Source organism: Trifolium pratense, linkage group LG3, assembly GCF_020283565.1.
Source record: "Trifolium pratense cultivar HEN17-A07 linkage group LG3, ARS_RC_1.1, whole genome shotgun sequence".
NCBI lineage: Eukaryota > Viridiplantae > Streptophyta > Magnoliopsida > Fabales > Fabaceae > Trifolium > Trifolium pratense.
This window is the reverse complement of record NC_060061.1, coordinates 9,572,849-9,587,546: the sequence shown is the minus strand read 5'-3', so window position 1 is coordinate 9,587,546 and position 14,698 is coordinate 9,572,849. Positions and strand designations below refer to the sequence as shown.

Here is a 14,698-nt window from a genome sequence, read left to right as displayed (position 1 = left end):
TAATTCAATGTTTATTACCATTTTATTGAAAATTCAAAACTCAAATGAATCGAATTAATTGCACCAAGTAATGGGTTACAATGAGTAAACCGTCAAATACCCTCTTAAAATTTTAAAATTCGTCAAATACCCCATGAAATTTGGAAATAGGCAAATACCCCCTGAAATTTTAAAAAGTCAATCAAATTGCCCCCTTGCACTACCAGTCAGAGTCCACGCCAGATCGACATCATATTGACCAACGTTAATCTATGCAATGATTTAAAGAGATTGAAAAAATAAATACTATATACTCCCTCTGTGTCAAATTACTTGTCGTTTTAGAAGGAAAAAAATTTAAGAAAGTGTATTTTTGCACTTAATTTCCTATTATACCCTTATTTTAATTCACCAATAAGCTTATTTTGTTTTTTTCCACGCACTTTATCTTTCCAATAAATTTAATATGTTATGTACCAATTTTTTTAAAAAACAAACATTTTTTTTTTGAAAACTTAAAAAAACAACTTTAATTTTCCAAATATATAATCTTTTACGGTTTCAACTACTCCTAAATATTTGGAATTTACATGAGTGACTTAGATAGCTAACAATTTTTTTTTCTAAAACGACAAGTAATTTGAAACGGATGGAGTATTTACACCGGAATAGCATGAATTATTTGATTTGATTTTTTTTGAAGCATTATTTGATTTCATTTAATAAATGTACAAGTGGAATTGTATATTTAAATTAGAGATATTAGTTTTTTTTTCTTTGTTGTTTTTGTTCTCTTATTATTTTTATTTAAACTAACATTGATATATATTTATTTTTTCGAATCTATAACATTGATTTTTTTTTTTTACTAATAACATTGATATTTTAGAATCAATAATATATAACATTTTTTTTTTTTGGTACATTGGCTAAAAAGAAAAAAGACAAAAAGAAAACTAAGCTCTAGGGTGGAGTACCCTTAAAGCATCAGACAGAAGAATGCTCTTTAAAGCTTCAGGAGGGGACTCCCAAATTTTTATCTTGGTATCATTCGCCGAACCCAACTTAGCAAGCCAATCAGCACTGAAGTTTCCTTCCCTGAGAGAATGAGATAAAGTAATGTCCCAATTCAACTTCAACATATCCTGGATGTTAGTAATAACAACAGCGTAGCAATGATAGATGCTATGTCCCTTCAAAATAAGATCCAAGACTGTTTGGGAATCCGAATAACACAAGATGCTCGTAAAACCCAAGTCTCTCGCAATCTTCAAGCCATGGTAAATTGCCATAAGTTCCGCAAAAGTATTGTCTTTTATATAACATTTAGAAACAAGCATTCAATGATCAAATTAATTCTAATTATATTTACACATAGTCTAAAATATAATTAAAGAAAACTAGTAACATAAAATATAATTAATTGAAAATAAAAGTAGTCAAAATAATTTATGGTAAGAAATTAATTATGTTTGACTTAAATACACGTGGATGAATTTCATTGGTGCCACATCAGCATAGGGCAACTACCCTCAATTTATGTGAGGGTAGAGAAGTAGTCACCTTAATTATATCTGCATGATAACTAACTTTCTGAATCAGCAAGCAATAATAATTTAATTAATACAGACAATATAAGTTGTCAAAATGCCTTTCAAACATGGTTTGCCACTTTAATTTTATGATAATCTTGGTTCCAATGTGCCTTGTAGTTTGGGGGTTCTAACAAAATCTATTATTATAAAATAGTACCACATTATTTGTTCTAATATTTGTTTGGTAACGGGTTCCACCTCCAACCTCTCTCTTCGGACAAGAATCTCTGTCCATGCACTCCAACCATCCATGCCCAATTTTCTATTGTTATTGAAGTTTCCTATGATGGTTCAAGTGTTTCTATTGTTGGATCTTCATTATTTGATAAAATAACTACTTGGAGTTTTTTCTTCTTATTTTGGATGACATATTGACATATAGCTTATATTAATCTCCCACGGAAATGGATTGTAAGTGCAGTTTTCACTACAGGGAGTTCAGTGAAGATCCTAACCCTTGAATTCATCTTTTTCTTTTGTTCATTTCTCTCTCTTGCTTAAATCAATGAATGAAAATTGACTGGACATTTACTTCACGGGAGACAATCTGCTCCCATCTCCCACAATACAAAAAACTAATGTTCGAATTCTCATCTATAAAATTATATTCACTTTTAGTTTTAACTTTTAAGTATTTGACAGTAAATTTTGTATTTATATTAAATTTTAGTTTATATTAACGTTTTCATATTTTGACGGGTCAATTTCACCTTTTGTTGTTGATAGACCAATCCATCTAAAAATATGAGTCATACTAATATGTGCATTAAGAATCTTATTTGGACTACGAGAAATTAAATAGTTGTTTTCTCCCTCTTCCATTTCTAATTTACGATTGAAAACCTATTTAGTGCTAGGCTAGCTTAGGGAAAAATCCATCGTTATTAAGGAAAAAATTATAAGTTCTTTAATGAAACACTCAAATTTAAATTCATTACCCTAAATTCATGATTATTGAGAAGCTTTGTATCGATTGCAAATGACAACAATACAACACGTGACATGTTTGCATATATCACGTGACATGTTTACCCATGGAAACCCAAATTTTGTGTTTTCTCAAAGTGGATACCATTTTCTAGAAAACATCTTCACATGTCATACTATGTTCTGATAACTATTATTTCAACTTTGAAGAGGAAATGGAAATATATGATTGCTCAAAAATCATTTCTAATACAATATATAATTGGCCATATAATATTGTGCTTTTATATATGCCTAAAAAAAATTGTGGTTACAATATAGTAAGTATTCAAGAAAATAGGTAAACACCTTAAAGAAAAGAAACATAGCTAAATCAATTATATTTGTGATAGATAAGTAATTAATTGATTGATGGAATTATTTATTTATTTTTTTGGGATACTAACTTGATGGAATTCTAAATGGAGGTTGATATTTAACAAACAATAAACTGAACCATTGTTTAACATGTGAATACAAGATGAAAGATGTAACTATAACATGCATGCATAAAACATGAGATTTGAAGTTTGTGCATTCAACATTTGTGTACTATATGCAGTCAGAAGTCACGGTCGTTCGATCTTAAACAAATGGTTTATATGTTTTTAAGAAAATTAAAACTGCATTAAAATATAAATGATTGAGAGCTGATCGTAGCTTGATTGCACAAAAAATAAGTGGCCTGAAACATTTTCATAAGACATGCCGAGAAGACTATACAACATTACAACTAGGTTAATCCATCAAAATCAACAAGACAAAAGATACAAATTAATAAAACAACCCAAAAAAAAAAAAGAAACAAAATTCACCTCACCAAGCCAATGAAGACTAACAGCTCACCAAACCAAACAACGTAAGGCCACAGAAAATACCAATAATACAACCAAGCTGATTGAGCTAAAACAAAAGCAAGAATCAGGTAAAGAAATGAAAGAATCTGTTACTGTTGTAAAACACGTTCTAGGTAATAATAAATAAACCCCACCAATTTTTTTGGTACAAACCCTATCAATTTTTATTCAATTGATTTGACACAGCTATAATATTAAAATCATATTTATCTTTGTTTTTTATCCTATTAAATCATACTTATCTAATAGAGACTATACCTTAACTTAGTTACTCACTTATTCTTTATTTGAAGTAGTTATTTTTTAATTGAATTGTAAAGAGATTCTGAATAGTATTCACGATGACAAAAGAAAAACAAATAATAATAATAAAAGGTTAATTTGGTTCTTAGGAGAAATATGAATTGAATTTGTTTTTATTTGAATTATTAATTAAAATGAGAGAGACACAACACAACAGTGGGGTGGGGCTTTGGCACTTTATCACTTTCGTATCGGATGCTGTTTGACACTTTGGCATCAGCTACGACTATTGAGGTGGATAGAAGTATCTCATACTGTTTGACATTTCATCTCTTAAATTATAAATATTAAGCTATTTTAGTCTCTAACAAGACACCTAAATTCTTTAAATTTTATAATGTTTAACTTAGGAGACTAAACAAAAAAAAAAAAAAATAAGGAAATAAAATGAAACTTAAATAATCAATTCAGTAAAAATTTTATTTGTTTGGATCATAAACTAGCTATAACCAAATCGCTGGTGCTTAATAAATTTCCTATTTTCATAAAGAAATACATATATTTCTTAATGGATCAAGTTCACATATTTAAAATCATAAACTGTATCAATAAGTTTAACTTAGTTGGTCAGAGACATCGCATACAGACCGGGGTTCAAACTGTACCAATAAATTTAACTTAATTTCTATTTTATAAACTTATATTCAGCCATATTGCAATCGAATAGGAGACTTTTTAACCAAATCTACTTACTCAAACTATACCCAACGTCAAATTTGAACAAATTGATTTGAGTTGAATTTAAACTTAAACGAGTTCAAGACAATTCGATTTATAATTGATCCGTGAACACTCATAATCAACCATGCAAACGTAGAAGAACTTAACTTCCAGTTGAAAGGGACAGGTCGGTCGTTGAAATTTTGATAAATTTTTAAGCAACCATGCACGGCAGGGCAGAGACATGTGAAACTTTCCCATCCAATCCTATTACCTTAATACTATTACTATTTGGAAAAACATTTGTCACGTTATTATTGATTAGAAACTTGAAATGACACCGTAGCTTTTTTTAAGTCGGTGAAAAAGGACCGTCGTCACTTTGTACGGTGGTTCATATTTGTTTTAAGAACATGTTTTGGTTCTGTCGTGAACAAATATTGACCAATTGATTTTGTCCAATTAATTGTACGTAATATGAATTCAACACATCAATTAATTGGTCTAGTGGTAATTGATGCTAAACTTGGTAGTTAGAATTATAGTTCGATATCCCGCAACTGTGATTGGAGAGGACTGTATGTCAAAGCTGACCCCCGAATCAGATTAGGCGGTCAAGTGAGCCGAATACCGATGGTGAAAACAAAAAATAAAAAAACTGAATTCAACACTAAAATTTATATACTACATCCGTCCCTAATATATTATTAAAAAACACGGTCAAAACAAGGTAAATTTGAATAGTATATTTTTTTCAAACAGAGTCTTATAATTAGGGTCGAAGGTAGTATTAAAAAATTCTTAAAAAATAAAAACCGGATATAAACACTTCAGTTATACTTGGTTTAATTTTAAAATTATTTCTGGAATCGGACAAATGAAAGACCAATGCACTGAACAAAACTGAAATTTTCGTTCCTTATTAAATCACGGAACGACTATTTATCATCCGTACAAGTTGTCTAAAATACATAAATCATATCTTTTTTACAATACATCATAGAATGCAAAATTTGATTAAACCTTAAACGTTTATTTTATATATTTAAGGTGCGATAATATTTTTATATTAAAAAATAAAATGAGTATTTTCGTATTTTTATAGTTGTCCTGTGGTTTAGTGATGGACAAAAAATCTTGTTTTTATTCTATCCCTTGCTACCTAATTTGTCCAGTCCGATAACCAATTTCAAATCAAACAGGATACAACAAAAATTGTTCAGTCCAATCTCCGGTTTTTTAGCGTATCAAACGCAGCTTTATTTTTGGTTACAATCAATTCTAAAAACAAAATGGAGAATGTTAACTTGTGCTCTTAAGGTACATTTTAAGAAAGCAAAAATAGAAATTATTAAATGCTAATTTATACATTTTGAGTTTTGAAACATTAAATTTCTTCTATATTAAATGTTGAATTTCTATTTTGTTATATCTTAACATAAGGGCACATGTTAACAAGACCCAAACAAAATTAATTCTACTCCACATACAAGAACAGATAAATATCATGTCAAAATCAATTATGGCGAGTTAAAGCAAGAAAAAAGTGATGTAAGAAAGACAAGACAAGTTCCTTTTTGATGTTTTATTATTATTAGTACACACAAAGACATAAAGAAATCTGGTGCTGATGTGTCTTTATTTGAACATAGTACATATATTAACTGGAAAGGTTATAATAATGATCACCTGCATTTATTTTTACTTTATTTGTTGGTGGGGGCTTTGTCGGCTTGCTATAATTGACAGTTACATAAGGAGGATTCTATTCTTGAGCTTTTATCTTAAGCTGCTTAATACTAATAATTCTTTGGAATAGGAATGACTTCATCTTTGTTTCAATTTTGATTCCTGTCTTCATCCAAGGTTACTCCTATCTTTCTCATCTCAATTTTTTGTTTTGTTTTGTTTCTGTTGTGGAGTTTAGAATTTTACTTGTGTTTTTGGAACTCCTAGCTAGTTTTTAAGTTTCTATACTTGTGTTGTGTTTCATCTTTTCTTTGATCTGATTTTTGATTATATTCAATTTCTTCATCGGTATGAATTGAATCATTCATTTACAACTCAAACCACAACATGCATGTGTATATGATTTCAGGTTTGTCAGTTTCTTTTATATTGATTTATAGTATATTCAGATGGGGGTGATGAAGGTTTTATGCTATTAATCTTGTTCCTTTGATGTTTTTGATTACACTCCCCTAACAATGATTACAGAAAAGTTTAGGGGTTGTCAATTTTCATAGCTCAATCAACCTATTTTTTCAGGTGTAAACCTTTAGAGGATTCTCATAGCACCAACACTACTGATTGAATGTGTTTGCCTGTTTGGTGTGTGAAACATGTAGGTGGTACATGTGATTACATTCGATTAATTCATTTGCTAAAAATTAGTGTCAGTGTCGTGTCCGGTGTCCGTGTGTTTGTGTTCTGTGTTAGTGTCTGTGTTGGTGCTACATACATAGCCCTTGTTCCGGCTTTGAAATTTAGTGGGAAAAGATTCCAGAAAACATTCTTGATTCTTCATTGTTTTTTACTTTCTTCTGTTGTGTTTTGAGGCTTATATATTGTGATTGTATATGTTTCAGATTTTCATGAGGTACAATATAAAGCTGGAGATGAATTTCCTTATCATCTGTGAGTGACATGTTTAACATTTTAAAAGAAATGGTACACTTCCTGAAGTTATCCAAATAAATCAGTGGTATTCTTCTAGTCATGGAGGACAATATTGGAAGGTAATATTCATAGAAACTAATACTATATATGTCCTATCCATTCTCTTGTGTTTTGTATTTTGTTTTGAATCTGTCTATTCTGTTATGTATGCATTTTGCGATACGTTAGAATTTCGCTGTTTCTTGTGAAGTGTAGGTTTGAAGAGAAGTCCTTTTCAAATGGCGATGTCTACATTGGTAATTTCAAGGGTATACTTCCCCATGGCAACGGCAAGTATACATGGTCAAATGGAACGGTATATGAAGGCGATTGGATAGATGGAAAAATGTCAGGGAAAGGATTAATTATATGGCCATCAGGAGCAAAGTACGAGGGAGAATTCTCCGGGAGTTACCTTCATGGTCACGGCACATTTACAAAATCGAATGGCTGCGTTTACACAGGTGGGTGGAGGATGGATGCTCATCACGGGATCGGAAGAAAGGTGTATTCCAATACAGATAATTATGAAGGTTTATGGAAAGAAGGAATTCGCGAAGGCAGTGGAAAATTTACTTGGAAAAATGGAAGTACCTACATTGGAAATTGGAAAAAAGGGAAAATAGACGGAAGAGGGATTATGAAGTGGTTTAATGGAGATGTTTTTGATGGTTGTTGGTTAAATGGACTTAGACAAGGATCTGGAGTTTATCGATTTGCAGATGGAGGACTTTATATTGGAACATGGAGTAAGGGTTTAAAGGACGGAAAAGGTACATTCTATCCTTCTGGTGGTAAACAACCGTCTCTAAAGAAGTGGTGTTCTCTTCTTAATAGCAATGATAATGATTGGAAGGTTCCGAATTCAAGATTTAACCGTAGTCTCTCTGAAAAAGCTCGGGCCAGTGGTGGATCAAAAAGTTCGCGTCTTTTATCTCAAAGGACTTCGTCGTTGGATGCGAATTGGGGACATCAAAATCCTGAAGGGGATTGTATATGTCGTGATTCCTCGTCCGCGTTATCGCAGACCTCTAATGAAGGTCAATCTGATGTATCTGGTATGAGTAATATGGTTTTCGAAAGGGAATATATGCAAGGAGTTCTAATTGTGGAGAGAATTAAGCAGTATTCCGAAATATCACATAATAAGAACAAAAGGCCAAATAAATTTAGTATGAAGCAAGTAAAGAAGAATTCATTTATAGGTGTTTTTCAAGACCGGCGAAGCCATTATCTGAAGCTTAATTTGCAGCTTGGCATCAGGTAAATTATTTGATCTTTAATAGAATTTTGGAAAAACATATCTTATATTCATGTTACTAGTATTATCACCAATGTCCTATAGTTAATTATTTATTTGGTATTATGTTTTATATGAAGCCTTGATTTGAACATTTTTGCTCAATTCTCAGGTACACAGTAGGAAAAATTACACCGGTTCCTGCACGCGAAGTTCGGTCGTCTGATTTTGGAGAAAGAGCTAGGATAAGGATGTACTTTCCCAAGGAGGGTTCACAATTGACTCCTCCACACTGTTCTGTAGACTTCTACTGGAAAGATTATTGTCCTATGGTTTTCAGGTATTCATTATCAGAATAGCATGTATAGGTTCTTGATATAATATGACTTTATGATTATAGTGGCGTATTAGAGTTCTTAGTTAGAGTTATGATTAGAAGCACAAATTCTTAATGTGATTTCATATATTTCTAGGAATTTGAGAGAGATGTTCAAATTGGACGCCGCAGAATACATGATGTCCATTTGTGGTGACTGTGCTCTAAAGGACATAACTTCACCAGGAAAAAGTGGCAGCATATTCTTTATTTCTCAAGATGATAAATTTGTAATCAAGACACTGAAAAAATATGAGCTAAAGGTTTGTAGTCACCTCTTTTACTTTGAATTAAGTTATTTTGATTTGAATTCATCAAACATATGAATCTTGATTTCTTAAGTACATAATTATGTGCATACATTCCTCTTGTTATAGGTTCTGCTCAATATGCTTCCTAAATACTACCATCATGTAGGAAGTTATGAAAATACACTTATTACAAAATTCTTCGGGATCCATCGAATAACACTGAGAGGTGGGAAAAAGGTATTACCTAATATCTGCCTTTAGTTCTTTCTCCTTGTTAATTGGTTTAACTATAAATATTGTTTTTTTGCTTCTTTAGGTGCGTTTCGTTGTCATGGGAAATATGTTTTGCACAGAACTTCATATCCACCGTCGTTACGATCTGAAGGGGTCTTCACAAGGAAGATTTACAAGCAAAGAGAAAATTAATAGCGATGCAACATTGAAAGATCTTGATCTAAAATATGAATTTCATATGGATAAAAATTTGCGAGAATCCTTGTTCAAGTAAGTTCCTACTTTATAAGAATAACTTTTGTAGAAGTGATCGGTATGCCATGTTTTTCTTTTTATTTAGTAAAGAGTATATGAGTAAACCTTGTCTTATGAAGTTTCCACCAAGGAAAGGTCTATTATAAGAAATACTTGTTGAGAAATTTCTAGAAATGTAACAATTTTGTTCTTCTAGGTAGAACATATATTGCCCAATTTGATGATTATGTTATTCTGTTATTTTTCATAGGAAATGCTTAACTACTTTCTTATAAGTAGGACTATGGCTTCTTGATGGACTAATAATATTGGTCACAATATTGTAAATGTAATAGGATGTATCATTGGTCCCCTGAGACCACAAGGTCGAGGGACTAATTTGCAAGAAATTATGATCGGTTGTAATTATTAATCAAGAAAAACTTGTGCCCCACATTGAATATAGATAAGGGCTGAAATTAGTAGTAATATGGTATAAGAGTCTATCTATCGGACCACCCACTATTTATATTCTCACACCAAGATAGTACTGAGATGCTGGTAATTTACTTCGTGACTGTGTCTTATGACCAAAATTTGTTTTTCTGGTTCAGGCAAATATCTCTAGACTGCACGTTCTTGGAATCTCAGCACATAATTGATTACAGCCTTCTGTTGGGATTGCATTTTAGAGCTCCAGAGAATCTAAAGGCGTTAGTCGAACCTGCCGGATCAATGCAGCGGCAGGATAGTTTACCGTCTTCAGATGGTAAATATCTCTCTCCTCTGATGCCAGTTATTTAGATTGTGACGTAATTTTTCTTCCCGAACCTAGTGATTACATTTCGACTTAATTTTCTTGCACTAGATACACTGAAACAAGGGGACCAGTTGATTATTCCGAAAGGCTTGTTATTAGTTGCACACGAACCGAGCTCCGTCAACACAACGCCTGGACCCCACATTAGAGGGAATACATTGAGAGCATACTCTATTGGTAACAAGGAAGTTGATCTTTTACTGCCTGGTACTGCAAGGTGAGTATCTTCTATTATATTAGTTTCTCTTGCCGCGCACTATAACATACTTAAGATCACTAAACTAGGATTGTAATAATTGTATGTATAATAATTAATAAATAATGAATGTTGCTCAGATTGCCGGTGCAATTAGGAGTAAACATGCCGGCGCAAGCTATTAGTTTGGTTCAAGAAGATAAGGTGGAAGAATCGGAAGTAGAGCTTTTCGAGGTTTATGATGTGGTACTCTACATGGGAATAATTGATATACTACAGGAATATACTGTCAAAAAGAAAATTGAGCATGTCTACAAATCACTACAGTTTGATCCTATTACTGTATCAGTAATAGAACCAAAGATTTACGCGGAACGATTCATCAATTTCATGGATAAAAAAGTTTTTCCAGAAACACCTTGAGTATGTATGTATATTTGTTATCTTATATCTTTTTTGGTTTTAATATTTCTTTGTAATTAATTGTTGCAAAGGATGAATGGAATATTATATTTTGTTAGTTGGCTCAGTTTTGTTTCATTTTATATAATTCTTTGAGATTTGTTTTTCATGTTTAGCAAAAGAGGGTTTGCAATTCAAACAGCTCATGAAAAGACTTATTGTCATTTAATATTCTTTGGCTTGATTATTGGTTTGTTGAGCATCTTCATAATTGTTTGAGTGATAGTATTGGACTATGATATTTGTGTGCGCAAAGAAAGAGAGAGAATGTACGATGAAGCCGCGGTAGATCCAAGTTCATGTTAGTGATGACTGATGAAAGGTTGTTTTTCATGAAGGTGAGTGAGTAGGTTATGAAGAAAGTTGTTTTAACCGATATGATGAATGAAAATGGTTCGGGAGAATGTACTTTTTTTTTTGGCTTACACCACCAGTTTAATCTGGTTCGGGAGTCAGTTCTGACATTAAGTGGTTCCGTCCTCTTCCGATCGCAGTTGCGGGAGATCGAACCGTGGTTTTCTCTACGAAGTTCAGCGCCAATCACCACTGAACCAACTAACGATCGATTACTTTCTAATTTCTGTTATATCTATAGATAGACCAGTGGAACCACCACATCATGTTAGGCCAATAGGTCCAAACGAGTCATATCCCTTTAATTTTCAAGGTCTGTTCATTAAATTTACATTTTGTGGCTCTATTTTAATTAAAATGTAATTTGCAATCTACTAGAATGGATTATAACTTTTCGATTTCAATGCTATTGCAACCATTTTGTCTAATCCCACGGTGTAACTTTTGCACCGGTGGTTCTTTTCCCGGTTCTATGTACACTATGCATGTTCCTGAAGACATGTGTGTAAATTGTTTGGTTCTTACTTCTTGCCGCCAAACAACCCCATCAGTTGTGGTCTCAAAATATTTCACTTTAGAAAAAAATTCCAGTATTAAGTGTTTGACGATTTGTTTAATTTTGTACTGAAGTTGCATATTTCTTAATGGTCGCAACGTAAGTATTTGCATTAAGTGATCAGATACGGTTTTAACTTTAAGCAAAAAGATGCTCATAAATAATCAACCATAACTTACTAAAGACACGCTAAAAATTCATACAATGAGATGAATAAATGAGGAATCTTGGTTCAACCTCCAATTCCTACGTATATAATATCACATTCCTATCAACTGAATTATACTCACAAATTTTTTAATAATTGCATTATATTTTTAGTCAAAGAAAATAATTGTCTATTATTTAATAATTTCGTAACTGATAGGCTTGTTTAAAAAAATTTCATAACTTATACCTTTTTTTTTTTGATCAGTAAGAAAATAAATTAGACCTTAGTTTTTTCTTGTTTATTTTCATAACTTATACCTTTATAACCTCAAAATATTTTGCAAAATAGAGCATAAAAAATTGTATTTAAAAAATAAATAATCAAGAAGTAAACTCTTAAAATTTAACTATAAAAATATAGAAACAAAATTATTTAGAAACTAAAACAAAAAAATGTAATGAAATAGAAGTTTTTACATTGACATTCAATTGAAGATCACTACAGTATTTTTTTTTCCTTCATGTTATGATACTAAAATGACGTGGCAAAAGTCCATAAATAAAGAAAACTAAAATGATGTGGCAAAGTAATGAATTTTTATTGGATTATACACTGCATATATCTTTTAATTTCATGAAACAACAATTTACCTAAACATAAAATAAAATAAAATTTGTACCAAGCTACCATGTTCAAAACAACAGATCCAAATTCTAAATTCTTGTTCTGTTCTTTCTTTCTGTGTCAATAGAGAGAAAGAAAGAAAGAGAAGGGTTTATATGGGGAACGCACCGTTTTTACTTCTCTTTCTCTGCTTTTTCTTCTTCTCAATCAATCTTCTACCTTCTACATTAGCTATCTGGCTTACGTTACCTGCTTCTGGTACCAAATGCGTTTCAGAAGAAATTCAGAACAATGTTGTCGTTTTGGCTGATTATGTTGTCGTTCCAGATGATCACACTCGTAACCCTACTCTCGCTGTCAAGGTACCGTTTTTTCTTTTTATTTGATCACCCTTTTGTCTTTTCTTTCGTGGGTTGTTCTTCAATTTTGTTAATAATTCTTGTTTTTGTTTTTCCCCTTTTCCTTGTTCTGATTTGTTTGGTTTTTGTTCTTCAATTTTCATTAATTGTTGTGGATTTGATTCTTATTTGTATATTGGTATGTGGGGGTTTATGTTGCTACATTCAGTAATTTGAAGTATAAAACTAAAATTACTTAATCAGAATTAGCATTGATTTTGCAAAATTTGTTGATGATCACAGAATGAAAGTGAGGATTTCACATTTAGTTGGAAGCTCAAATTGTGGACCTGATTGAAAAACCTTGTTTTTTGTATGTTAAATATTAAATGATAGATTTGTAATAGTGTGTTGCCTAAATCTAATTCCTTTTGTTGATCAACAATTTTTTGGTTATGTTTCATATGAATGCATTCTTATCTTGTCTGTGGTGTTATATTATTTAAAATTTCAATGGCTATCACTTTACCTATTTTGTTTAGTTTTGCATATATTTATAGACGAGTGAAATTTTGGTTTGTTATATATGCTTATTTTTGGAGTCATATGAATCAATTTCATGATAACTTAGAACGAAAATGTCTCTAGTCTGTATAGAATTGAGGTGAGGTTTGGAATTAGTGAAAAGCTTACACTTTTTGGAGGCATTATAAATTTCTGTTAAGTATGAATGTTTTTGAGCATTACTCGTGTTAACTTGTGTGGAGCTTCAATTACAATGTTCCGATAATTTTTAAAATGGTCTACTACTTGGAATGTTTTCTTTAGGTAACATCACCATATGGAAACAATCTTCATCACAAAGAGAACACAACACATGGAAGTTTTGCATTTACGACTCAAGAGACTGGGAACTACCTGGCATGCTTTTGGGTTGATGGCGGTAACCACGGAGGTGGCGAGGTTAGTGTGAATCTTGACTGGAAAATTGGAATTGCAGCCAAGGATTGGGATTCAGTTGCTAAGAAGGAGAAGATTGAGGTAAATCAATAATATCTATAATTTTGTAATTGACAATACCATAAAAATAAATAACTCAATGTCATGTAGATAGGACTTGTTTTAAAATGGTTTTTAAGAACTTCATAAATTTGCATGTTTCCTTGATATAATATAAGTGTTTGTATATACTTGATTATGCTGAGGAGTATAGTAAATTATTTAACCATCTCAAGACTATAGTTAATTTTGTGCCATTCTCTCTTGTGTAACATGAAACTAAGGTAGAGGATCCAAATCTGAATTAAAATCTACAACTCCTGTTTTCTTTGGAATGCCTTTTTTTTTCCCCTTCTAATTTCCGTCTCTACATGTGATTGTCCCTAGGGCGTGGAGCTTGAACTGAGAAAGCTAGAAGGAGCAGTAGAGGCCATTCATGAGAATTTGCTCTATCTGAAGGGAAGGGAAGCAGAAATGAGGACCGTGAGTGAAAGAACAAATGGGAGAGTGGCATGGTTTAGTATTATGTCATTAGGTATCTGCATTGGAGTTTCAGCTTTGCAGTTGTGGCATTTGAAGAGATTCTTCCAGAAGAAGAAGCTTATATAGGTTATACTAGCGTTAATTTAATTTTACTAGTGAAACATCAACCACAAACTAAAGTTTTTTTTTTTTGAGTTCTACATATGTAGTAGCCAGAAAATTTTCGTTACCACTTACAAAGTTTCCAACTTTTCTTATCCATAGATGTTTATTATGACGTATATTATCATATGATCACTTTGATCAGGGTTTAAAAACAAGATGATAACAGATTTGGGTTTACATCAATCATCGTATTATGA

At 31.8% G+C, this 14,698-nt stretch overlaps 2 protein-coding genes across 3 annotated transcripts; both read left to right on the top strand.

The window, feature by feature from the left end:
• The first annotated feature begins 5,927 nt into the window (after window positions 1-5,927).
• On the top strand, window positions 5,928-11,178 carry LOC123913785 (phosphatidylinositol 4-phosphate 5-kinase 7-like). 2 transcript variants are annotated; one of them, XM_045964636.1, is made up of 11 exons: window positions 6,053-6,226; window positions 6,949-7,098; window positions 7,235-8,281; window positions 8,431-8,598; window positions 8,732-8,897; window positions 9,012-9,122; window positions 9,202-9,389; window positions 9,968-10,122; window positions 10,222-10,390; window positions 10,510-10,796; window positions 10,948-11,178. In XM_045964636.1, exons 2-10 carry the CDS (start codon window positions 7,079-7,081, stop codon window positions 10,790-10,792), a joined length of 2,307 nt encoding a protein of 768 aa, XP_045820592.1. In that variant the 5' UTR covers window positions 6,053-6,226; window positions 6,949-7,078; the 3' UTR covers window positions 10,793-10,796; window positions 10,948-11,178. The 2 variants fall into 2 exon arrangements, with proteins under 2 accessions (XP_045820591.1, XP_045820592.1); XM_045964635.1 differs by lacking the exon at window positions 10,948-11,178 and having other exon boundaries at window positions 5,928-6,226; window positions 10,510-10,898.
• Window positions 11,179-12,575: 1,397 nt separating this feature from the next.
• On the top strand, window positions 12,576-14,568 carry LOC123913788 (transmembrane emp24 domain-containing protein p24delta3-like). The gene is made up of 3 exons (XM_045964637.1): window positions 12,576-12,878; window positions 13,683-13,895; window positions 14,241-14,568. Exons 1-3 carry the CDS (start codon window positions 12,672-12,674, stop codon window positions 14,460-14,462), a joined length of 642 nt encoding a protein of 213 aa, XP_045820593.1. The 5' UTR covers window positions 12,576-12,671; the 3' UTR covers window positions 14,463-14,568.
• The last annotated feature ends 130 nt before the right edge of the window (window positions 14,569-14,698 follow it).